The sequence below is a fragment of the Piliocolobus tephrosceles genome, chromosome 1 (assembly GCF_002776525.5).
Source record: "Piliocolobus tephrosceles isolate RC106 chromosome 1, ASM277652v3, whole genome shotgun sequence".
Lineage (NCBI taxonomy): Eukaryota > Metazoa > Chordata > Mammalia > Primates > Cercopithecidae > Piliocolobus > Piliocolobus tephrosceles.
The window spans coordinates 158,558,615-158,585,724 of NC_045434.1; the positions used below are offsets into that span (position 1 = coordinate 158,558,615).

At 39.5% G+C, this 27,110-nt stretch overlaps 1 protein-coding gene across 1 annotated transcript in view; it reads right to left on the reverse strand.

Annotated features, from left to right (window-relative positions):
* The window catches only part of PGM1 (phosphoglucomutase 1), a 65,002-nt gene extending 59,254 nt beyond the window's left edge, over positions 1-5,748 (reverse strand). The window contains exon 1 of the mRNA XM_023210373.2: positions 5,232-5,748. Coding sequence (XP_023066141.1) covers positions 5,232-5,477 — 246 coding nt within the window. The 5' untranslated portion in view covers positions 5,478-5,748. The remainder of the gene's footprint in view (positions 1-5,231) is intronic.
* Between the last annotated feature and the right edge of the window lie 21,362 nt (positions 5,749-27,110).

Here is a 27,110-nt window from a genome sequence, read left to right on the forward strand (position 1 = left end):
GGTTTAAAGTAAAGGTAGCAAGGTGCCTCCACCTAACTCCAACTACCCAAGAGTCCCAAAACCTTCCCCTTCCTGCTGAGTTCTTTTATCTTCTTCTCAGGAAATTGAACTCCTATAGCCAGAAACAGGTTCCTTCAGCAGTGTTTGCAGATGGACCCCATGAAAATTCAGAAAAGGGTGGTTTACTTCAAGTGGGAGACAGTGGAGTTCTTCCACTATAAGGCGAAGTTTGCAAAGTCCCACTAGTTTGCTCTGAGAACATGAGACCCTCAACTTCTGGGTCATGTCTTTGAGGCCCATTCTGGTGCAGGCATCACCTGACACTAAAAAAGGATCATTGTTTAGTGTGGGGGTTCTTAATTTGGGATGCTTACATCCCCTCTCCCTACCTCAAGAGGTCCTTGGGTAGAATTCAATGGGGTCCATGAATATGAATGACAAAATAAACAAAACAATCTTTATTTTCACTAACATCTAACTGAAATTTAACATTTTCTTTTATTATAAGTGTAGGAAGCAAACCACAGTATCAGTACTACTACTGCTACTATTACTACTACTACCTAGGAATTTCTCATCAATAAAAATTATATTTTCATATCCTATTGTAGTTATCTCAAAATACTGAGATTGCAGATGTCTCAAAACATCATTTATACTCACCACTACTCTGAAGTAAGGCAGTATTAGATCCTCCACGAATCTTGCTATCTAATATGTCAGTAAAGAAGCATGTATCTTGATATATGACAAATCTGGTTTTTTAATATTTTGATTATACTTCAATATAATTTTGCTTCCTTTGTAATGCTTTGTATTTTATTCACTTAAAAATAAAATTACTCTGCCCGGGCACGGAGGCTCACACTTGTAATCGCAGTGCTTTGGGAGGCAAGGCCAAGGCAGGCAGATCACTTGAGTCCATGAGTTCGAGACCAGCCTGGGCAACTTGGTGAAACTCCGTCTCTACAAAAAATATAAAACAATTAGCCAGGTGCGGTGGCATGCACCTGTGGACCCCAGCTACTTGGAAGGCTGAGATGGGAGAATCAACTGAACCTGGGGAGATTGAGGCTGCAGTAAGCCACGATCGTGCCACTGCGCTGCAGTCTGGGCAACAGAGTAAGACCATGTCTCAAATTTTAAAATATATATATTCTGAGGAGGGGCTCCATAGTTTCCACAAATGAGTAGCAAAGGAGTCGCTGACAAAAGAATCCCTGTAACTTGACAACAACAACAGCAACAAAAAATACCTTACTTACTCACAAGCTCCCACAAAGGCATTTATTTTATCTTGCTTAGGGTGGTGATAAATCATCCCTCAAAATATGCTCATTTACTTGTGAGCTTAAACTCTCCTCAATTTCTAATGCTGGTCATTTGCAGATGATTAGACCCAAAAGTGATTTTTAGAGACCAGGAATAGTTTCAATTACAGAATTCGTTGGGATTCTTTTAGACTTTTCAGTAACATGGGCCAATAAATTCCTTTTTCACTTGGAGTAATCTAAGTAAGGTTTTTGTCATTTGTACCCAATTGGGTTCTGACTAACATGGAACCCCTCTATATTGGTTGGGGCTGTTGAGGATTAGAGGAAGGTGGGAGACCATCTGGGTGGCTAATACCTGCATCAGGTTGGATAAGTGTCCTAATACCAGCAAAACATTGACAACACACCTGTCATTCGAACAGTTTCCAAGTGAGGTACTTGTAAATATGTTGTTTCATTTAATCCTCACAACAGGCTCTCCAGGTATGTATTATTCCAATCTTTGTGGATGAAACAAAAAAAGATTAGAAATTTGTATTTGTTTCTAATCTAAACTCCCTCAATTCGTATTCATTCTGCTGAGAATTCCTCCTACCCGACAAACCCACTTTAGGAACTCCAACTCATTCTTTAAGACTCAATTCAGCTACCATTCCTCTATGGAGCCTCCCTCCCTTCATCTTTCCTTCCCAAGTACAGTCATTGATGTTAAAAAACACCCGCACATCCCTCCATCACAACACCTGACACACTGTGCTGTCTGTTGACTCCTATCTACCATCCCTCCCAGACTATGTCTTTCCCAAGGGCAAAAATATTTTATACCTCAAGTACAATGTCTGTGAATAAATTTATTGGTCACCAACTATATACTGGTTTTAAATCAAGTGCTAGAATACAAAAGTGACCCACAGTTCAGAGCAAATAAACAAGAATTCATTGAATGCTACATAGTCCTAGGCATTGCAGATACACGTAAAACAGGTCTGTCTTAAAGAAGCTTACTCTCTAGTGGGAGGCTGTGACATGTAAACAGATAATTTCACTAGAATTTAATATTCTAGAATTCTAGAATTATCTATGGGAAAGGAGCACTTAATAGGTGGAGAAGAGTGGTAGGGATGGGGTGTCAAGAAAGCTTTCTGAAGATGCTATCTGGACTGAATCATATCACAAGAGAAAGAGTAGCATATTAAAATCCCGGGTGAGTAGAGAGAGTGAACAAAATCAGAGAACAAGCTGAGCACAGAAACCTAGGGAATAGGCCAGGTGCAGTGGCTCACACCTGTAATCCCAGCACTTGGGGAGGCCGAGGAGGGTGGATCAGGAGTTCAAGACCAGCCTGGATATGATGGTGAAACCCCGTCTCTACTAAAAATACAAAAATTAGCCAGGCATGGTGGTGCACGCCTATAATCCCAGCTACGAAGGAGGCTGAGGCAGGAGAATTGCTTGAACCCGGGGAGGCAGAGGTTGCAGTGACCTGATAGAGCCACTGCACACCAGCCTAGGCGACAGAGTAAGACTCCATCTCAAAAAAAAAAAAAGAAAGAAAGAAAGAAAGAAAAAAGAAACCTAGGGAAGAGTCAATGTGCAGCCCATGAAAGAACTTCCAAAAAGTGTGAGCAGAATCAGGAGAGTAAGCAAGGCCAAGGGAGGAAGAACTTTAAGAGTACAAAATCAGCAGTGCTAAATGCAGCAGAAAGGCCAAGGAAGATAAGACCGAGAGTGTATTCCATGGATTTAGCAACTGGCAAGTCACTAGTAACTCTGGCAAGAGCAATTCTACTGGAGTAGTGAAGGGGGCAGAAGCCAGATTGCAGTGAAATGGCGAGTAAGCTAGAGGTGAGAATGAGAAATAGGAATGCAGAAAGCTTTTACAAAGGTTGGCTGAGAGAAGAGCAATAGGGCAATGGCTAAAGGGTGATGAAATTTTAAGAACTTTTTTTTAGTCTTAATTAATTCTTTCCTTCCCACCCCACACTACTCCCAAATGGACAAATTTCCATCTGGACACCTAAAATTTCCACTCTGCTGTTAGCTCCTTAAGGGCAAATCTTTGTCTGCATCATCCTTTTAGTCCACACATTTCTCTGAACATGGTATTCAACAGGATCTGTTGAATGAATGAATGAATGAATGAAACGCAAATTCAGCACAAGTGGTAACGGGGAGATGAAGGGATCTACTGGGATACAGGTACTGTTTGTTCTTCTTTCATGGGAATTTGTGCTTGTCCGAAAATTCAGGAGCACAAAGTAAACAAATTCAGGCAATCTTCCCTCACCGATGCTTATAAATGTTTGGCCCGGGGAGGCAGATGTAGATACGGCCCAGTTTAGATTTTGGAGCCTGGAAAACAGATCTTTGAGATCAAGGGTCCCTTCATTCTCAGGAGATGTTGAAGTTCTTGGGATTGGCAGATCTATATTGGACTCTTAGTGCTGCCATTATAGTTTTTGTAAATTATTTAACCTACCTAAGCTTCAGTGTTCTCGTTGGCAACTTGAAGATACCCACAATAGCATCTACCTTATAGGGCTGCAGGAGCATAAATGAGACCCAGAAATGAAGTGCTTACCATGGTGCTTGGCAGATAGTACTTAATGTCAATAATATAAGATAAACAAAGTACTATTAAAATGAATAGAAATATCCATTTCAGGGGATGCGTTCCAGAAGAATTGGGCATAAGTCAAATCTCACTTAAAATATAGAAAGAAAACTTGGTCCTCAGACTCCTTAGAAATGTTTTACAAAAGTAAGTGAATAGCCCCAACTTATCAATCCACATTCTCTTTCTTTTTTTTTTTTTGAGATAGAGTCTCACTCTGTCGCCCAGGCTAGAGTGCAGTGGCGGGATGTCAGGCGTCCGTCACCACGTCCGGCTAAGTTTTGTGTTTTTTAGCAGAAAGGGGGTTTCGTCATGTTGGCCAGGCTGGTCTCGAACTCCTGATCTCAGGAGATCCACCCGCCTCAGCCTTTCAAAGTGCTGGGATTACAGGAGTGAGCCACCATGCCCGGCCCCACATTTTCATATATCAGATTTACTGAAAAACCTTTTTTTGAAGTTTCACCTATCCGAGTGGACCCGCCCAATCAAGTCAGTTAATGTTCCTTCGCCGGGGGCGGAACCAAGGTGTTGCGTTAATCTCCTGGCCTGCCACGACTGCTTGCTTGCGTAAGGGCGCCTTTGGGTATGTTGTTGCCATTCTAATGAAAATTCAGCTCCAGCCCCGTCGGTGGAACTGATCCCGGGCACCACCGGGCAAAGACTAGATTTTTCAAAAGCCTGCCCCCCTGTAAGCAGGCCGCGCAAAGAGAGGAGTTCGGAACCAAGGCAAACTACGGGAGACTGGAAGAGAAGCTTGGCAACCGCCTGCTGAGATCTGCCAGCCTGACGCCCCAGGGGGATGGGTGCTCTCGCCACCCTTGCCCCACAGTGTCGGCCTCTGAGCCAGCAGGAAGCGCCAATCCCAGCCGAGAATAGCAGGGGAGCGGGCGGGATGTGAGGGGACTCTGGGCGAGGCGGCGGCTAACATTTCCTGCTTAAGGCGACGGCACTCTGCGCCGTAACCGTATCTTCCAGGGTGGCTAGGTTAAGGCAAATGTCAGAGGCCTTGGGAGGGGCGGGGGACTGGGAGAGGGAAGGCGGCGGGCGGAGACTGAGGGTCGGGCGGGCCTCCCAAGGTCACGCCCGGCTCCGCGCCCGTGCCTCCCCGCCCCCTGGGAGTCAGGCGAGGAGCTCTGCCGGGTCCCACGGCCGCTTTCCCCGGCCCGGCGACCTTCGTCGGGCCTCCAGGCCAGAAGAGCGAGCGCGGAGGAGCGGGAGGAGCGGAAGGTGGAGACCAGGGCGACCGCGCGGAAGCGGCCGGCTCCGAGCTAGGGAGGGCGCCGCAGGCCGCACGTCGCACACGCGCCAGGGGGCACGGCGGCGCGGGGCCGCGCATCCCTTACCCCGTTGGCGGCGGCGATGCGGGCGATGAGCTGGATGGCCTCCTTCATGTAGAACCGTCCGTCCCCGCCCACCACCAGCGTGGCTTCCTGCCGCTGCGCCGGCTCCACGGTGGAGATGATACTTTGGATGAAGTTCTCCGCGTAGTTGGCGCTGCTCTGGAACACCTTCACCCGCTTCCGCAGCCCGCTCGTGCCTGGCTTCTGGTCCGGGTACGCCTGGGTCTTCACTGTCACGATCTTCACCATGGTGGCGACTTGCTGCCGGGGGTCAGAGCTGCTGACTCGGCTAGCTGAGGGGCGGCCGCGGCTGGGGCTGCAGCTGCTCTGGGGTGAGGGCGCGGCGGGTGGGGGCTATGCAGCACTCTGGGCCGGCGCGTGGCCCTCCTCCTTAAAGGGACAGGGGACAGGGCCCTCCCTCCGCGCCAGCCCACCTCCTGGCAGGTCAGGCGGGAGGGGAAAGGGGAGCGCCCTCTCTAGGCCTCCTTAGATCATGGGTGGAGCCTTACTGATTTACTCTCCCCTTCGGAATCGTATCCACTGTAAAAAGAGGCCCGCAACTCCTCCCCTAAGTGTTGGGGCAGAGGTTGGGGTAGGAACCCGGTCATAGGGCAAGGACGTGAGGCAGGGTGGAAAAAAGTATAGAATGATTTCCAGTGGTTTGGCGAGTGCATCGTGTGTAAGTAGCTTTCTGGAAACCTGTTGGGAGGGACAGAAGTGCCAGCCCCAGCTCGATTTCATGAGTCCTAATTCTTTCTGTTTCTCCCTAAATGTGAGAGCATTTGAGTTCGGTAAAGGAATCGACTCCAAAGGTCTGATGTGACTTACTGCTTTCCATGTGTTTCCTGCTGCACCACACACTTGGCTACCTTTGGTGATGGTGACTTAGCTATGACTTACTGAGTGTAGTGTTTCTAAACTTTACTAAAGTATGGGTTTTATTTTTCCCCTTTTTATGCTTACAAAACTGAAATTCAAAGAATAAAATGCCTTGTCTCATGGCCACACAGCTAAGTCCATGCGGGAGGCCAATTCAGGTGGGTCTGGCTCCAAAACCAGGGCTGTTCCCATGATTTGCCCGCTGTGGCACCAGGTTGGCAACTAGGAAATGTACAAGGAGGACTTGACCAGTGTAGAAACAAATATATGGTAAGGATAAGTATGAATACCATCAAAATCAGCCAGTTACTCGTGTAGTAGAAATAAAGTTAGGAGATCAACAAACAAGGACTGATACGGCTGGAAAAGTTTCACGGCGGATAGCAAGGTCAACCAAGGGGCTTTGATTATTAAGTAGGAATCTTCAGTCTCTCTTGCTTTTTGGTTTAGCATCTCCCTTAATTTGGTGAGAGTGATTGTCTCCTCTGTTCAAGAAACCTGTCATTTTGGTAAAGTGGCAGAAAACTTGGCTTTACAAGATGTGTGATCTTGGGAAAGTTAATGTCTGTGGGCATCCATTTCCTTACTGTAAAATAAATATATCGCCTATTTTGGAATATTTTTTGCGAGATTTAATGGGGTTTTGTATGTCAGAAATTCTCAATCATGGATACACAGTAGAATTCTACTGTGACCCATGCTCACAGTAGAACTACTTGAAATGGTTTCTAAATGACCCAGTCCAAACAAATTCAATCATAGTCAGCTGATAGAAGTAAATCAGCTAGCCTGGTGCCTGAAACAGAGGCCTTCAAAAATATTAGCTGTCCTTCCCCAATTCCAAAACCAGAGCTTGTCATTAACCTGTGAATTATATTCTTTTAGTGGTTAATTGGTATGTCTTGATCAAGCAGGGAGGAGAACAGACCCCTAAGAGTGCAGACTCTCACAAACCAAGTGTTGATATACAAGCTGATATAGTACATGTTATGTAGATACAGTGTGTTAATGTAGTCACTCTAGATGAGTTTCAGTGGCAAATATGACGTGAAAACTGAACCCTGGACTGCTAGTAATGAGTTCTAATATTTGCACAGGAGTTTACAGAGCAGTGTAATCTTGTGAATTAAATAGTATAATCAAGCCCATTTTATAGAAGAGAGAATTGAAGATTGAATGGTGAATGTAATCAAGGTTATCTAACTCCACAAAATGAAAATATAGCATAGATTCACCGAGCCTTCAAAATACCTACCTTAGAGTTGTATGGTTTAGATAGTGAATATAGAGCTCCTACCACAGTGTTAATAAATAAGTCATCAATAAATGATAACTTATAAAAAGTCGTGGGCTCAAATTCAGATCTTATGCCCTTTCTATATTCTTCAGTATCTTTGGAAATATGATGGGGCTTTTCATTTAGGAGGAATTGATCTATACTTCTCTCACCCCAGAAGTTGTAACAATTAGCTTTAACTGCATAACAAACCAGTCTAAATCTGAGTGGTTTAAGACAACCCCCATTCATTATGATAGTTCATGGTTCTGTGAGTTAACTGGCAGTTCTGCTGTTCTGGACAAGGTTACTGTGGCCCCTTATACAGACCTAAAATGATCCCCATGTTCCTTGCCTCCTGAAAATCGTTCCTTTATGCAATCCCCTTGTATTACAGATTGAGTATCCCTTATCCGAAATGTTTGATACCAGAAATGTTTCAGATTTTAGATTGTTCTGGATTTTGGAATGTTTGCATTACAATGGTTGTGCATCCCAAATCCAAAAATCCCAAATTCAGAATGCTCCAATGAGCACTTCCTTTGAGTGTCATGTTGGCGCTCAAAAAGTTTTGGATTTTGGAGCATTTTGGGTTTTGGATTTTTGGATTTGGGATTCAATCCGTACTTTTCTACTGCTGTATAACAAATTACCAGAAACTCAACAGCTGAAAATAACACCCATTTATGATGCCACAATTCTGTAGATCAGAAGTCCCAATTCCATAGATCAAAAAGTTTGGCCAGGTTCAGTTGCCTCCTGGTAATCGTAGATATATAGCAGCTTATAAACATCAGAGAAAGTATTTTGACCTTCATTACATTCTTTTTAAGGCAAGCATACCTGTTTAAACTGATTTGTCTATAGCCAGTTGGTTTAATTTCATTCAATTCTTCCCAAAGCCTCAAGATAAGAACCCACCCAAGCTTGGTGCATCTTATCTCAAGACTCTGGGAAGAACACCTTGATTTGAAGTCAAGAGCCAAGCTGGCCTCTTATCTGGAGGCTCTGGGAAGAATCCGCTTTCAAGTGTTAAAGATAAATAAAAATAGAGGCCCCGGTTTAGATATTTTAAGTCCAACCACCCGTAGCCATGTAGCCAAAACTGAAGTCATCCTTATTTCCCTGAAACACTTGCTCTAGACATAAACAAAACACAAAATGTCCTTGACAGTGTGATTGAATGAAATTAAACCAATCGGCTACAGACAAATCAGCTTAACAGCTCTGCTTGCCTTAAAAAGAATGTAACGAAGATCAAAATACTTCCTCCTCAGTGTTTATAAGCTGCACTGTAACTGCTGTGAGCTAGGTTTCTTGCCACTTTTGGTTAGATGTCTCCCAGTTTGTAAACTATTCTTTGTATGCACACTAAACTTTTAAAAATTTTTAAAGTTTGATCTGATTTTAACACAGCGCATTCAGATTGCTGGCAGGATCTATTTCCTTGCAGTTGTAGGATTGAGGTCCCCATTTCTTAGATTAGACCTACCTGGATAATCTCCCTTTGTAACATGTTCATAGGAGTAATGTATCATCATATTCACAGGTTCTACTCACATTCAAAAATTGACTTGCAGAGATTTCCAAGTTGTAGTATTTATGAAAAGCAACAGAAGGAGTCTTATTCCCCTGTGGGTAGCACTGAAATTGGGAAAGAAGCCACTGGACCTGATGAGCCCACACAGACAGAAATGAGAGAATTACCGGCTCTGTGGACCAATGACCAAGAATAAAACAGGATGATTGTACGCCTGCATAGACATTTGATATCAAAGGCCAGATGTTTTTCCAAAATGCTTTGGCACTCTATAAGCTAAGTGTACTTAATCATGGCCCTAGATGGGCTATCTCAGTGAAATGAAATAGAAATAAAGATGAATTCTGAAAAAAAAATATGTCCTAATCACCTAACTCTGTCAACTGAGATTTGTATCTGCTCACAGAAATCTGTCTCTGCCACCTGAACAGAATGAAGTTTTGAAAACATTAAGTTGTTAAAGTAAGTTGTCATTCTTGTATCGTTAGATTATGGTAAGGTATTTATTCCTTTTTTCTGTTTTCTAATTCATATTTTTTACATTCATATAGTATAACTACTTTTATTAATTGTAATAGAAATACAAGATGTGGGTCAAAGATTTATCAAAAGGTATTCTAAATCAGAATTACTTATAATATGGGAATACGTAAATGGTACAACATAAATAGAAGAAACAAAATTGTATACATGTTATCCCACTGGAGTGTTTTCTCAAGAAATACACACAGACACACACACACATACAAACTCATAAAGGACTGGAAGGAAATATACCAAGATGTACAACAATGATTACCACTGGGTTGCAAGATAGGGCAGTGTTTGTTTTCTTTATATTTTATCTGGATTTTCCAGGTTTTCTATAGGGAATTTGTATTATTTTTAAAATGATAAGTAAATATTATGTTTTTTCTTTGAAATACCTTTTAAGTGGTAATCCTTTTTTTTTTTTTTTTTTAAGACAGTCTCACTCCATCATCCAGGCTGGAGTGCAGTGGCACGATCTTGGCTCACTTCCACCTCTGCCACCCAGGTTCAAGCAATTCTCATGTCTCAGCCTCCCAAGTAGTTGGAATTACAGGCGCATGCCACCATGCCCAGCTAATTTTTGTATTTTTAGTAGAGATGGGGTTTCGCCATGTTGGCCATGCTGGTTTGGAACTCCTGACCTCAAGTGATCCACCCGCTTCGGCCTCCCAAAGTGCTGCGATTACAGACATGCGCCACCATACCTGGCCCTCATATTATTTCGTTAATGAATTATTCTTTACCATTTAGATGGTATTCATTCATTTGTGTATTGCTTCATTGCCTCTATAAATATGTTTTGAACTTGTACTAAATGCCAGCTCTTTGAAAGGTGTTTGATGAATAAGACAAAATAGTCTCTGGTCTCACAGATCTTGCAATATGTTGGAAGAGACAGATACTGAATAATACATCATAATTGTGATAAGTGCAACAAAGAAGTATAGGTGCTGTTAGACTGTAAATAGAAGGATCTATCATTGGAGAGAGTCAGGGACAATATCCTGGAGGAAGTGCTGTATAAGCTGAGGGATAAAACAATGAGTAATAGTACCTGGCCAGGTGAAAAGAGAGGAAGAGCATTTCATTCCAGAAAGAACATTAAGGGAGGTTTAAAGTAAGAAGGAATTTAGTGTCATCAATAACTTGGAAAAAAGACAGACAGTGTAACTGCAGTATAAAAACCTCGGGGTGGAATGGTAGGTCTGATTATATTGGACCTTGTAGGGGGTGTCAGGTGTTGAGATCTTTATCATAACAGCAATGAACAAACAAAAGCATTTTGTTTTCACTGTGGCAAAACATATGTAACAAAATTTACCATTTTAATGATTTTTAAGTGTACATTCAGTGGCACTAAATATATTCACATTGTTGTGCAACCATTGTACCATCCATCTTCAGAACATTTTCATCTTCACAAACTGAAACTCTGTACCCATGAAACAATAACTCCCCATTCCCTCCTCCCTCCTACCCCTGAAAACCACTATTCTTTCGTCTCTATGAATTTTACTATTCTCAAGTGCAATCATATTTATCCTTCTGTGTCTTGCTTATTTCACTTAGCATAATATCTTCAAGGTTCATCTCTGTTGTAGCATGCCAAAAGGGTTTTAATCAAAGGAAAATTGTGATGATAACAGCATTTTTAAGAGATCACTCTGGCTACTGTGTGAATGAGTAAAAAGAAAAAAGTGGATGAAGTGAAACCAGGTTGGCAGGTGGAAAACTGGTAGATTGTACCAGGGAGATGGTCGTTGAAATGAACAGACTCAAGGCAGAAAGTAGAGTCTACTGGACATGGTGATATGTATAGGATAAGTGAAAATACGGGGTGTCTCCTAGCAGCCTGGGATTGGGAATATTATAAGAAATACAGTGCTCCTTGACTTAGGATGGCATTACATCCCAATAAACCCATCATAAATTGAAAATATCATCAGTTGAAAATGCATTTGATATACCTAACCTACTGAACATCATAGTTTAGCCTAGCCTTTGTTCAGTGTGCACAGAACACTTACATTAGCCTATGGTTGGGCAGAATCATCTAACACAAATTCTATGTTATAATGAAGTGTTGAGTATCTCATATAATTTATTGAATATTGAAAGTGAAAAACATGGTTGCATGGGTACAGTATGGTTCCTATTGAACACATAATAGTTTTCTCATCATTGTGAAATGAAAAAGTTGTAAATTGAACCATCCTAAGTTAGGGACTATCTGAGTTTGAAGGTACTGTGGCATGACTATGAATTCTGTTCTGGACATATAATGTTTGACGTTCCTGTCATGCATCAAAGAGGAGGTATAGAATAAGGTGTTAGATATAGAAGTCTAGAGCTTAGGAAAAGAGGTCCAGCCAGATGATACAAATTTATAATCCATTAGCATATAGATAGCATTTGAAGACATGGGAGTGGATGAGATCCCCTATGGAAAAGAATATAGTATAGAGGGAAAAAAAAAAAAGAGGCCAATACTGAACTCCGAGAAACTCCAGCATTTAAAGGAAGCACGAAAAAATTAGGCTTTTCTAACTTTGAAAGAAAATTTACTTAGAACATTTACCTAGCAGGAAGAAGAGTTAGATGTCTTTCTTCTTTGTGCCATCCAGCCTTCATAGACCTGAGCTCAAATCTGTTAGGTTACATTCAAAGGCAAGGCAGATCTGCAGGTTTTTTTTTTTGAGACGGAGTCTTGCTCTGTTGCCCAGGCTGGAGTGCAGTGGTGCAATCTTGGCTCACTGCAACCTCCACCTCCCAGGTTCAAGTGATTCTCATGCCTCAGCATTCCAAGTAGCTGGGACTGCAGGCACACACCACCAAGCCTGGCTAAACGTTGTATTTTTAGTTGAGACAGGTTTTCACCATGTTGGCCAGGCTGGTCTCGAACTCCTGACCTCAAATGATATGCCTGCTTCAGCCTCCCAAAGTGCTGGGATTACAGGTGTGAGCCACTGCACTTGGACAGCCACCACAACTGACCCAGATCCACTTCTTGTGCAAGTTACTAATATGTCACTTAGAAGCCTTCCTACAGCAAATTACCTAGAATTTGGCTAGGTTCTGTCTCAGTCAAGGAACAACTGAATTATTTATTCACCTACATATACAAATGTGTATAAATGGGAGGTAGGTTAAATTCTGGCTAGATAAATGATACTTGGTCAAATCCCATTTCCAAATACAGTATTCATTAAAGACAGCTTTACCTTAACCATTCACGAATCATCATTTGCATTCCACTTGTAATGATTTAAAGAAATGTATTTACTACAGGATAGCAATCTTTGATGATTGTAACAAATAATAAATGGTATGTATGTGAAATTTATAACAAAAAAAGATGTATGGAGTTTATAATGAAAATACTGGATGTTGAAGTGGGTGATATAGTGGCATTAACAGTTAACAGTTATTAGTTACATGGCTTATACAGAAACCAGTTATCAAAGTAAGAAATATTGAAAAGTAATTCATTAATGACATGTACACAAAGCCTTAGCAGGCACCTATTTGGCATACAATAAAAGCATGTATCATGTTATTGTTAAAAACAAAACAGCTTTATATCTGTGTATCCTCATCTCCCTGTCTGGTGGTAGTAAGTAATGATGGAATAATCTATATTGAGGAATATTGAGGATGTCTCCAGTTTAGGACTAGGATATCCTAAACTAGTCTCTAACTAGAGTCTCTCATTTAACAGAGCTCTAATAGAGTCAGTTGTAAATAATCTTCTATAAGAACATACAGTTATTTGTAACTGGAAAATAATTGACGATTCCATATGAACCCAGATTAATGCTGAACAATATTGCAAATGTCATTTTAGTTCATTTATGAAGTCTGAATCATAGGTTCTTCTTGACTGCGGATTTAGTTTATTAAATCCTATCTATTTGTAATTTGCTTAAATGACTAGTTCCTACATATGGAAGCAATATGAAACCAATGTCCCTTTGTATCCATAAGTTATTCAGGTGTTTAAAACTTTTACTTGAATAAAAGTTGATATCTGGACGCTGTGATTCTGAAATTAAGTTTGTTCCTGTGCCAAAATAATAATAGTTTCTGAATTCATGTTTCAGTGTCAAGTGGTTATTCATGAGGGTATATGTGAAAAGGATTGATATATGTGATAAATTGGACTTTTTCCTTAGAATTCATTTTTGGAATCCTCTATAAAGGATATCAGTCTGAATTAATTTATATGAATATTTGATATGCAAATATTAATATTTCAAATGGCAAAAGATAAGATTTTTAAAAATACAGATTGTGAAGGACATTTTTCAAGAGATAATGCATGTCTTCGTTTTTCCATTTCATCAGTATCCTCGATTCCTTGTTAGATGCTGTGGTAGGTTAAATAATGGCCCCTAAAAGTTATACATGTCCTAATCCCCAGAACCTGTGTGTGTTACCTTATATGGCATAAATGTGTTTGCAGATATAATTAAGAATTTTGAGATGGGAAGATTATCCTGGATTTTCCAAGAGGGCTCTAAATGCAATCACAAGTGTCCTTAGAAGACAGAGAAAGGGGGAGATTTGACTGCAGAAGAGAAGGCCAAGGAGGCAGAGAAGGCCAAGGAGGCAGATTGGAGGGATGTAGTCATGAGCCAAGGAATGCTGGCGGAAGCCAAAAGCTGGATGAGACAAAAAATGCAGTCTCCTTTAAAACTTTCCAAGGAAGCACTGCCCTGTCATCACCTTGATTTTAGCCCAGTTATACTGATTTTGAATTTCTGGCCTCCAGAACTGTGAGAAAATAAATTTCTGTTGTTTTAAGCCACCAAGTTTGTGGTAATTTGTTAGAGCACTCATAGAAAACTAATACAGATTGATATGGCTTGGCTATGTCCCCACCCTAATCTCATCTTAAAGTTCCCATAATCCCCAGGTATCATGGGAGGGACCTGGTGGGAGGTAATTGAATCATAGGGGCAGTTAACCCCATGCTGGTGTTCTTGTGATAGTGATTGAGTTCTCACAAGACCTGATGGTTTTATAAGGGGCTTCCCCCTTCACTAGGCACTCATTCTCTCTCTTGCTGCCCTGTGAAAAGGTGCCTTCTGCCATGATTGTATGTTTCCCGAGGCCTCCCCAGCCATGCAGAACTGTGAGTCAATTAAACCTATTTTCTTTATGAATTATTCAGTCTCAGGTATTTCTTCATAGCAGCGTGAGAACAGACTAATACACAGATGCTTTAATTTTATGGAAGGGTATGAGCCAGGAAACTTATGGCCTGATCCTCTGGAGGCTTAAAGCATGATTTCAGGTGACCAGTAAGAGACAGAATAAGGGGAAAAAAAAGGCTATCCTAAGGCTATACAATCAATAAACACCAGAGAAATGTATATCAGGTGTAGCACAAGTGAAGGAAGGAATCAAGAAAATCATGGGGGTAAATATCTCCAAATTATTATCCTGCTTAAATTATCTGAAAAACTAAGTTCAAAAATTTTTTTTCCTTGAATTGTCTAAGAAACATAGTTCTTTGTTTATTCACTATATAGAATTGCTGCGGTGTACTGGGATTGTTCTGTATGCCACCTTGAGATTCTGTATGCCACCTTGGGAGTGTTCTGTATGCCACCTTGAGATTCTGAACACAGTCTGTTCTGTATGCCACCTTGAGATTCTGAACACAGTCTGTCAGAACTAGTTTAGAATTGGCTGGTATTAGCAACTTTTCCTCATGACAGAACTGTTTTTCTTTTTTCCCTTGATATCACTTCCCTGGATATGATTCTTAAGTTCTGTTATTTTTCTTAATTTTGAAGCCTTCTTTGAAATAGTTTTATTAATTACCTTCACTTACTCTCCTTTCATCCATCTGTTCCTATTCAAACCACTTATCAAATTTTTACTAAGCACATAGTACAGGACAGATTAGCCAACCAAAATAAGATCCCTGTACTCCAGAACATTAAAATAGGGAAATCTAGACATGTACACAAATTAATAAAATATACAAAGTATAAGCTACAAAAAGGTACTGATTGTTAAAGCTAATATCAAAAAGCAAGATCTTAAATCAATAATCTAAGTTTTTACCTTAAGAAACTAGGAAAAGAACAAGTAATCCCAGGGTAAGCAGAAAGAAGGAATTAATAAAGGTAAGAGCAGAAATCAACAAAATTAAAAACAAAAAAAGAGAAAATCAATAAAACTTTTCTTTGAAAAGATCAATAAAAATGACAAACCTCCAGCAAGACTAACAAAGAGAGAAGACACATTTTATTAATATCAGAAATGAAAAAGGGATATCACTACAGACTGCATTGACAATTTAAAAAAATATGCCACAAACTACCAAAACTCAACCAAGAATAAGTAAACTGAATATCCTGTAGCTGTTAAAGAAATTGAATTTGTATTAAAGAAAAACCTCTTCCAAAATAAATCTCCATGCCTAGATGTTTCTAATGAGAAATTCAAGCAAATATTTAAAGAAATAACACCAATTTCACAGTCTTTTCCAGAAAACGAGAAAGCATTCCCAATTCGTCTTATGAGGCCAGAATTACTCTGATACCCAAACAAGACAAAGACATTTCCAATTAAGAAAACTACAGACCAACATCCATTTTATGCAGTCACAAAAATGCTCAACAATGTACAGTTGACCCTTAAATAATATGGGGATTATGAATACCAACCACCCCCCCAAGTGGAAAAGCTATCCATAACTTTCTACTACTCCCAAACTTAACTACTAATAGCCTATGTTGACCAGAAGCCTTATGGAACATAAACAATAAAGTTAGCTAGAAAAAGGAAAATGTTATTTCTTATCATAAGAGAACATATATTTACTGTTCATTAAGTGAAAGTGGATCATCATAAAGGTCTTCATCCTCATTATCTCTATGCTGAATAGGAGGTAGAAGAAGATAAGTTGGTCTCACTGTCTCAAGAGTAGCAGAAACGGAAGACACAGGCACACTTGGTGTAACTATGTAAATACACTGTAATTTTTTTCATTTTTCAAGACAAGATCTTGCTCCATCGCCCAGGCTGGATTGCAGTGGTGCAATCATAGCTCACTGCAGCCTCGAACTCCTGGGCTCAAGTGATCCTCTGGCCTCCACCTCATGAGTAGTCAGGACTACAGGTGTGTGCCACCATGCCCAGCTAATTTTATTTTTTGTAGAGACAATGTCTTACTACGTTGAACAGGCTGATCTCGAACTCCTGTCCTCAAGCAATTCTTCCACCTCAGCCTCCGAAAGTGCTGAGATATAGGCCTGAGCCACCACATCCGGCTATACTGTAATTTTTGTCTGACTTTTTTGCTTCCTCATTTCTCTAAAAATGTTTCTATCGAGTACCAATCCATGTTCCACTGTTTGCTTTAGTTTCCATGTCACAAAAGAAGTCAAAAGTGGTCTTGAATACTCAGAACTCTTATGCCAGACTGTCTCATGTCATTTTGTTTCCTGGCACTGCTTCTTCTATGTCTTCTTCCTCATCATTTGGCACTGGTTCAGAATCACTCAACTCTCTCCTGTTGTCTTAACTCCTCTGGTGTGGTGTCTTGAATTTCTCCAAGATTCATATCTTAAAATCTTTCACCTCCCACTTTTTTTTTTTTTTTTTTTTGCCATATCCATGTCTTTCATTTCTTTGATTGGCTCTGTCATAAATTCTGTGAAATGATGCACATCATCTGGACACAGTTTTCTCCAAACGGTTTGATGGCTTTCATGGCTTTTTCTGTAGCATAATCAATGGTATTATCCTTACAGACTTTTACAATGTCCTTTTGTTATTGTTGTTTTAATCTTTTAGTCTTTTATTTTTATATAGTTTTCTTTTCTAAAAGGCCATCTCAGCTTCAGATCATGGTTTCTCTCTATTGGGGGTTCTCATCCATAGTGTTGACATTCCTTTCCATAGAGTACCTTCCATGTGAAATGAGCCTTAAAGGCCCTCATGACCCCCAATCTATAGGTTGAATTAGGAGCCTTGTTTTGGGGGGCAAGTAGGCCTCATTGACACCTTCAGTGTTGAATCAGGGGGTTCCATGTGGCCAGGGGCATTGTGCGAGATCAAAAGAACTTTAAAAGGTGGTTGCTTACTGGCAAAGTACTTGCTGACTTCAGCAACAAAGCATTGATGGAACCAATGCAGAAAAAGGGTTCTCATTGTCCAGACCTTCTTGTTGTACAACCAAAAGACTAGTAGCTGGTGTTTATCTTTTCCCTTCAAGGCTGGGCAGGGTAGGGCGTTGCAGGGGGAGAGTTTAGCAGCTTTATAGATAAGGGCAATCCTGATCATAAACGTGACTGCATTCATAAAATGGTAGCGTTTGTTATCCCTTCCTGCCTTAAATCCTGGTGCTTGCTTCCCTTACTTACTTACTTACTAATAAATGTCTTCTGTGGTATGTTTTTCCAGAATAGGGCACATTAGTCTACATTAAAAACCTGTTCAGGCAGATATCATTCCTCCTCAATGATTTTCTTAATAGTATCTGGGAACTCATCTGATCCTTCTTTGTTGGCAGAAGCTGCTTCTCCTGTTATCTTGACACTTTTTAAGTCAAACCTCTTTCAAAAATTATCAAACCATCCTTTGCTGGCACCAAATTTTTGAGCTTTATATCCTTAAACTTTCTTTTGCATGGCTGGGTGCGGTGGCTCACGCCTGCAATCCCAGCACTTTGGGAGGCTAAGGTGGGTGGATTACCTGAGGTCAGAAGTTTGAGACCAGCCTGGCCCACATGGTGAAACCCCGTCTCTATCAAGAATACAAAAATTAGCTGGGCATGGTGGCACATACCTGTAGTCCCAGCTACTCAGGAGGCTGAGGCAGGAGAACTGCTTGAACCTAGGAGGCAGAGGTTGCAGTGAGCTGAGATGGCACCACTACATTCCAGCCTGGGTGGCAGAGCGAGACCCCGTCTCAAAAAAAAACCAAAAAACTTCCTTTCGCTTTGTCATATAATTACTTCACTTTTTAAAAATCCTGTTAATTTATAGGTGTGACTTTCTTATTAGCAATCCTGCACCCACATAAAAAGCTGCATTTCCAATATGAGATGAAAAGGTATTTTGCAAAAAGGGCAAGGTTTTCATGCCTGCTGGCATAGCTGCAGCAACAGTGTCATGAATTTCCTTTTGTTTTTACAAAGGTCCTTGTGTTTTATTCATTTATCTTGAAATGGCAGGCAACCACATCTGCAAACCTCAATCCACAATGCATATCAAGCAATTCAACTTTTTCTTGTAATGTCATGACTTTGCTATGCTTCTTAGGAACACTTCCAGCATCACTAATATTTTCTTGTAATGTCATGACTTTGCTGTGCTTCTTAGGAGCACTTTGGCATCACTAGTGGCATTCTGAGTGGTTCCCATAGTGTTAGACAAGGTTTATAATATTCCATTAAATACAATGAAAAATACATAAGAACCATGAGATCATTTCTTTACTTTGATATGCAATTTACTGGAGAGACAAGCTGCTCTCACATTTTAGCATTACATCACGCAGTGTTTTCAGTGGATACTCACAACACTTGAGTTCACTGCAATAGCAGCAGGAGGTAGCTATGAAATTATTACAGTAGTGCAATATGTACTACAGTTAATCTTATACAGTTATGATTTAATACTGCATCTTTACATTTGTTTATGTTTGTCTTGACTATGAATGGCACCATGTGTAGTCTATGTTTATGTGCATAAGTTTTGATTAATTTTAACTTTTTATAATAGATTTTATGTATGTGTATATTTTATGTAGTAAATGATAAAACAGGCCACTATCTACATATATTTTATGCATTCATGACATACCTAACTTTCTTGCTTTTTTGGTTATTTCTAGGCTATGCAGTGAGTTTTTTCAAAATGTTGCAAATCTCCAAAAAATTTTCCAATTGATTTATTGAAAATATCCACATATAAGTGGACCCATGAAGTTCAAACCCAATGTTGTTCAAGGGTCAACTGTATTAGCAAACTGAAATCCACAATATATAAAAAGAATAACATATCACAATTAAGTGGAATTTATCCTAGAAATGAAAGACTGGTTCAAATTTGAAAATCAATCAGTGTAAGCTACCATATTAACAGTCTAAAGAAGAAAAACCAACCATACAACCACCTCAATTGAGGTAGAAAAAAATATTTGACAAGATTGAGCATTCACCTTTTTTTTTTTTTTTTTGAGACAGGATTCTTGAATGCTCAGGCTTAAGTGATCCTCCTGCATGAGCCTCCTGAGTACCTAGGACTACAGCTACAAGCCACTGCTCCTAGCTCAGCATCCATTCTTAATAAAAACTCTCAGTAAACTAAAGAGAAATAACTTCACTAACCTAATTAAGGGCATCTACAAAAAGATCCACAGCTAACGTAAAATAGTGGTAAAAGACTGAATGCTTTCCCCACTAAGATTGTGAGCAAGGAAAGGATATCCATTGTCATTGTTCTTATTTGGTATCTTAATGGGAAGTCTTAGCCAATGCAATAAGGCAAGAAAAAAGACATAAAAGGCATATGGATAGGAAAGAAAGAAATGAAACTGTCCCCATTTGCAGATTACATGCTTTTCTAAGTAGAAAATCCCAAGGAATATATAAAATACAATCAAAAAAATCTTCCTAGGACAAATGAGTTTAGCAAGGGTCTCAGGATATAAAGCCAACATATAAAAATCAATCATACTGTTACATATTAGCAATGCACAACTGAAAACTGAAATAAAAATACAAACAGCTCATAAAAATAAAATATTTAGGTATAAATCTAATAAAGGATATATAGGATCTGTATGCTGGAAACTACAAAATGCTGATGAAAGAATAAAACCTACATAAGTGGAGAGCAATACTATGTTCATGAATTGGAAGAGTCAACACAATAAACATGTCAATTCCCCCCAGATGATCAATACAGTTAACACAATACCAGTTAAAATCCCAGCAGGATTTATTTTTTGTAGATATAAACAAGCCACTTCTAAAATTTATATGAAAAGGGAAAGAAACTAAAATAGCTATGATGACTCTGGAAAAGAACAATAAAATTGGGGAAATCATGTTACCTGAATATAAGACTTACAATGAAGCTACTGTAATCAGGACAATGTAGTATTAGTGAAGGGAAAGACATATCGCTCAATGGAACCGAATAGAATTCAGAAATAGACTTATGCAAAGATAGGTTCTATATGACCAGTGAATTTTTCAACAAAGGTACAAGAGCAATTTAATGGAGAAAGAATAATCTTTTCAACAAATGATATTGGAATAACTGATACCCATATGAAAAAAAAATGGACCTGAACCTAAACCTCAGAACTCATACAAAAATTAACTGAAAATGTAGCATACATATAAATGTATGAAGTAAAACTATACAACTTTTAGAAAGCAGAAGAAAAATCTTTGTGACCTGGGGTTAGACAACGACTTCTAACTTGACACCAAGTGCATAATCCATTAAAGGAAAAACTGATTAATTGGACTTCATTAAAATTTAAAACTTTCACTCTCCATACGATCCAGTTAAGAGAACAAAGACTATCTACAGAAGAGAGGAAAATACTTTCAAATAATATACCCAATAAAAGACAAATCCAGAATTTATAAAGAATGAAATGGTAAGAAAACAAAACTCAAAACTCAGCAGTAAGGAAACAACCTAATTTCAAATGGGCAAAAGCCTTGAAGAAGCACCCCATCAAAAAGTATACTATATATGCAAATGACAAAGAAGCCTACGAAAACTGTTCAACATCATTAGCCATTAGGGAAATACAAACTAAAATCACAATGAGATACCACCGCACATCTATTATAATGGCTAAAATAAAAAATGCAGACAATACCGAGTACTGATAAAGATGCAGAATAACTGGAATTCTCCTACATTGCTGCTAGAAGTGCAAAATGGTACAGCCAATCTGGAAAACACTTTGGCGGTTTCTTAAAAAGTCAACATGTATTTACCATATGATCCAGCAGTACTACCTGTGGGTATCTACTATAGAGGAATAAAAACTTATGTTCATGTAAACATCTGTACATGAACTTTACAGCAGTTCTATTAATAGTAGCCAAAAACTGGAAACCACCCAGCAGATGAATACACAAATAAACTGTAATGCAATCGTATAATAAAATACTACTCAGCAATAAAGGGAACAAACTATTGATACATACAGTTTGGATGATTCTCAAAGGCATTATGCTGAATAAAAGGATTCAGTCTTAAAAGGTTACATACTGCATGATTCCACTTACACAACATTCTCAAAAACAAAACTATAGTGATGAGAATAGAATAGTGGTTTCCAGGGGATAGGAGTATGCATAGGGGTAAGGTCATGGGGATGTGACTATAACGTAAGGGAGTTTTTTAGTGATGGGACTGCTCTGTATCCTGATTGTGGTGGTGATTATATGAATCTATACATGTGTTAAATTAGTAGAACTGTGAAATCTTCCCCCAACCCACCAAAAAAGGGTCAAATTTACTGTATGATTTTTTTTAATCTGAAATAAAAACCCCACAGGAAAAAAGTATTAGTTTTAAAATAGAAGTTCAAGAAGTAGAACAGTTTCTTCTGGACTGAGAAAAAAATTAAAGGTTTCATGAAGGATGAGGCATTTAAAAAATGTATGTTAGAGGTACAGCCTGTAATACTTGTTCACAATCTATCTTCTCTGATAGACTATGTATAATGAGGGCAGGAGCAACGTCTGGCTTGTTCACTTCTGTATAAGCAAATAATTAAAGCAGTACTTTGCACACGTTAGGGACTCAATTTATATATGATTGATTTATAGCTTATGATATTAATAGGCAAAGATGCAACAACACATTCTAGGAAAAGTGAAAAACATTAGAAAATCCCTTAAATTTCCACTTCCTCTCCTCTTTCTAAATCCCTCCTATCTCTTCAAGGTCGCTTAAAGTTGTTACAGAATCAGGTTCCCCTGATTCTTCGAGCCCACATTCATTTTTCCAACTTGTCCAAACTTGCTCTAACACTGTCAAACTTAGTCTTAACATTTTAGTGTAGTACTACTTAGTATTTTAAAGATGTTGCCTCATTTCCTTTAATAGTTGTTAAAATGTATCCTCTTTTTATATTATTTAAAATGTAAAATGCATTATATTACATGAGTAAAAACAAATCAAAGCACTACTTAGCTTCAAACTAAACTTTGTTCCTTCAGTCCTCCGACATATTTTCATCTACTTTCATCTACGTCCCCCAAATTGGTCAAGCCTTCCCCTCCTCTTCTGTTTCCATATTCACACCATTAGCTTAATGCTTAATGATCGGTGTTTATTAAGATTATTCCTTAATAGGTTAACATGTAACTCATTTCCTTAGCTTTCTTGTCCTGAGGACAGAGATAATACCTACTACTTATTTATTATAACTAATTAATATGTAATAGATACATGCTAATTGGATGTCCCTGTGTACTATTCCCTAGCCTAGTCTACTTCTATTTTTACTTCTTTACTAAGAAAAAACTTTTTTTTCAAAAGCCGATTCTGGACACTTTTGTAATGGATATTTAAAAAGGCAGAGAGAAACTACCTTTTTAGTAACTCTGTATGCTATATCAGAAATTGCCAGAAAGCTTACAATACTGACATTCTGGAACCATTTCATTTTCATAACATGCTGACATTAGCCTGAATCAGATAACGAACTTAAGCTGAGCTTGAATTTAACTTGCTTACTCTTGTGGTCAACTGGAAAGGTAAGAATACAATTAAGAATATGTATTAAATGTTGAATATTTATCAACTGTGTCTAAAAGAAGTTGAAAAATATTTAATTTTTGGGAAATGGAACCATACTCCAACTCCTTTATTATATGTAAGTCTTTTTTGTTAAATATTCATATATTTTTTAGAAATGTATTGAGTGGAAAAAAAAAAAGAGTACTTTTTTTTTTTTTTTTTTTTTTTTTGACACAGAGTCTCACTCTGTCACCCAGGCTGGAGTCAGTGGCAGATCTCAGCTTACTGCAGCCTCAGCCTCCTGGGTTCAAACAACTCTCCTGCCTTAGCGTCCCAAGTAGTTGGAACTACAGACGCGCACCACCACGCCTGGCTGATTTTTGTATTTTTAGTAGAGACGGGATTTCACCATATTGGCCAGGCTGGTTCGAACTCCTGATCTTGTGATCCGTCTGCCTCCACCTCTGGAAATGCTGGGATTACAGGCATGAGCCACAGCATCCGGTCAAGAGCACTTATTATTATTATTATTATTATTATTATTATTATTATTACTGAGATGGGGTCTCGCTCTGTTGCCCAAGCTGGAGTGCAGTGGGGTGATCTTGGGCTTACTGCAACCTCCGCCTCCCGGGTTCAAGCGATTCTCCTGCCTCAGCCTCCCGAGTGGCTGGGATTATTACAGGTGCCCGCCATCACACCCAGCTAATTTTTTTATTTTATTTTATTTTTAGTAGAGATGGGGTTTCACCAGGTTGGCCAGGCTGGTCTTGAACTCCTGACCTCAGGTGACCTTGGCCTCCCAAAGTGCTGGGATTACAGGCATGAGCCACCACGCCCGACCAAGAGTACTTATTATTAAAGTACAAACTGACTTTGGTCAAATATCACAAATATAGGCAGCTTGTGAATTACTCATAAGAATTGAGGGTATCTTATTCATTTCCTTACACAGTGCTAGCCATGGGTAACAAGTACAGACACTTAAAACCAACCAAAGTTCTTTGCTCCCCTCAGACTTTGTTATTTTTTGTTTTTTATTGTTGTTGTTATTGTTGTTTTTGAGAGAGAGTCTCGCTCTTGTCGCCCAGGCTGGAATGCAATGATGCAATCTCGGCTCACTGCAACCTCTGCCTCCAGGGTTCAAGCGATTTTCCTGCCCCAGTCTCCCAAGTAGCTGGGATTACAGGCGCCTGCCACCATGCCCAGCTAATTTTTATACTTTTAGTAGAGACAGAGTTTCACCATGTTGGCCAGGCTGGTCTCGAACGCCTGACCTCAGGTGATCTGCCAGCCTCGGCCTCCCAAGTGCTGAGATGACAGGCGTAAGCCACCGTGTCCGGCCTACCCCTCAGACTTTCAATGATGATTCCTGGAGTTCCTGGCTCACACGTTACCTCACCACGTGAATCTCATCTATATCCTCTAAATCAGGTCCACTATGTGCTTTATTTTTCTGCAAATCATTACACAGTTCTTTTTTCCCCCAGAAATTAAGCTAGGCTAAGCATCAAAGATAGGCTTATTTATAAGACTACGTAAAGATAGCAGGGCTAATTTTGAATGCTCTTAAACTTGCAAACTCATGAAGACTCATTAGTAATGAGAAGAAGGCTTAGTATCCACGTTATAGATTAGAATATGTTCTCTAATAAGAATGAGTGTTGGCTGGGGTCTGTGTCTCATGCCTGTAATCTCAGCACTTTGAGAGGCTGAGGCACCCAGTCGCTTGACCCCAGGAGTTTTAGAGCAGCCTGGGCAACATGGCAAAACCCCGCCTCTACAAAAAAAACAAAAACAAAAACAAAAAAACAAAAACCAGCTGGGCGTGGTAGCGCCGGCCTGTAGTACCAGCTACTGGGAAGGCTGAGGTGGAAGAATCACCTGAGCCCAGAAAATCAAGGCTGCAGTGAGCTGAGATCGCACCTACTGCAGTCCAGCCTGAGTGACAGAGCAAGACTCTGTCTCAACAAAAATGGGTGTTATATGCCTGGATATGCATATAGCCATAGTGGCCAATACAGTTTGCCAAAAGTAGTCTTAGAAGTCATAAAGGACCTAACACAGTGCAGAGAAATATAATACTATCCATCTCTCTAATAAATAAAATAATATGCTCACCCTCTGGTGGCCAAAATCGGAAATACACATCCATTTTCCTGGGTTATATCCAAAGTATTAGTGTAGTATATATTAAGTTTCTGCTTCATATTTAACCTAAACCAAAAAGATTTTAAAAGAAGGCCATTGACTTTTTAAAAAAAATTTCTACCCCAATATCTAATGTAAAATCAACAAAATTACTAAATAATTTAAGAATATGGCATGGCTCATATATATATATAACAGTACTTGATACTTAACCTTTAAATTTGTTTTAAAATATTAGAACTATAAAACTTTAAAGTTGGAAGGAGTTACAGTGATCATGTAAGTCTATAATTTAAAACTGCATGTTAGATAATTTTTTAAAAATTTGCTAATGAAATAAAAACATCTGGGTAAAGAGAATTGAATAGTAATGAGACTTAATTTTTATATTTCTAGTTTTAATTTATAAATATGCTAAAGAACTCAGAAATATTCATACATGTAAATTCATTTTAATTTTCTACTCATTTTATCCAACTATCCTTCCAATATTTATTTTATATCTATTACAGTTTCTATGGTGTATGCTAGGTTTTAACTCTTCTGTTTTCAACCTAGTCAAAAGTACAGATAAATGAACACCAATTCAAATATGATAGTGCTACACTAAAGGGTGAGTACTAAGTGTTAGTACCATCAAAGCAGTTGGTCAGGAGAGTAATCAGGAAAGGATTTTTGGGAAGAGTGACATATTCACTGATGTCTGGAGGAAGAAGGGGGGACAGGGAGGCAAAAAGGAAACGTTACATACAAAGGTAGGAGAGATGTGGAAATTGAGAGAATATAGAAGTTTAGGTGAAAAAAAATAGTCAAAGGTGAAAAGAAAATCTGAAGAATGTGGTGTCTCCAAAAGATCAACAATGCCTAACACTGGAGAGGAGACTTTAAACTATCCTCCAGATTTAATAACAAGGAAGTTATTGGTGTCCTGGGAGGGAGCAACCACTGTTTGGTAACTCAGTGGAAACAATGCGTGGGAGTCAAGAAAGTGGGCATAACAATGTGAACAATTCTTTTCATGTCCCTTTGCTGTGACAGGGAGGACAGATATAAGATGATAGAAAGAGATGGGGAATGAGAGGCTTCTTAAAGAGTCTCAAATATGTATAAATAATAATGGGGGAAAGCCAATACTGAGGGAATGTTTGTAGATAAAATTCATTCCCTGGGGAGTTTTAATGGAGACACTGAGGAGACAGGCAGGGATGGAATCTAGAACACAGAAGAGATCTGACACATCTAGATGTCTTTTTTTTCTTTGAGAGAGCCTCACTCTGTCACCCAGGTGGGAGTGCAGTGGTGTAATCTCAGCCCACTGCAACTTCTGCCTCGGGCTCAAGTGATCCTCCCACCTCAGCCTCCTGAGTAGAGGAACTACAAGTATGCACCACCACTCCTGGCTAATTTTTGTATTTTTTGTAAAGACAGGGTTTTGCCATGTTGCTCAGGCTGGTCTCAAAAACTCCTAGGTTAAAGCAATCCTCTGGCCTCAGTCTCCCAAAGTGCTGGGATTATAGGCAGAAGCCACCATGCCCAGCCCATCTAGATGTCTTTTTAGTAAGGCTGGATAATGTGCTTTTAAAATTAAACCACGTGCAAAATTACCTTTGAAAATAACATGGTCGGCCGGGTGCGGTGGCTCAAGCCTGTAATCCCAGCACTTTGGGAGGCCGAGACGGGTGGATCACGAGGTCAGGAGTTCGAGACCATCCTGGCTAACACGGTGAAACCCCGTCTCTACTAAAAAATACAAAAAACTAGCC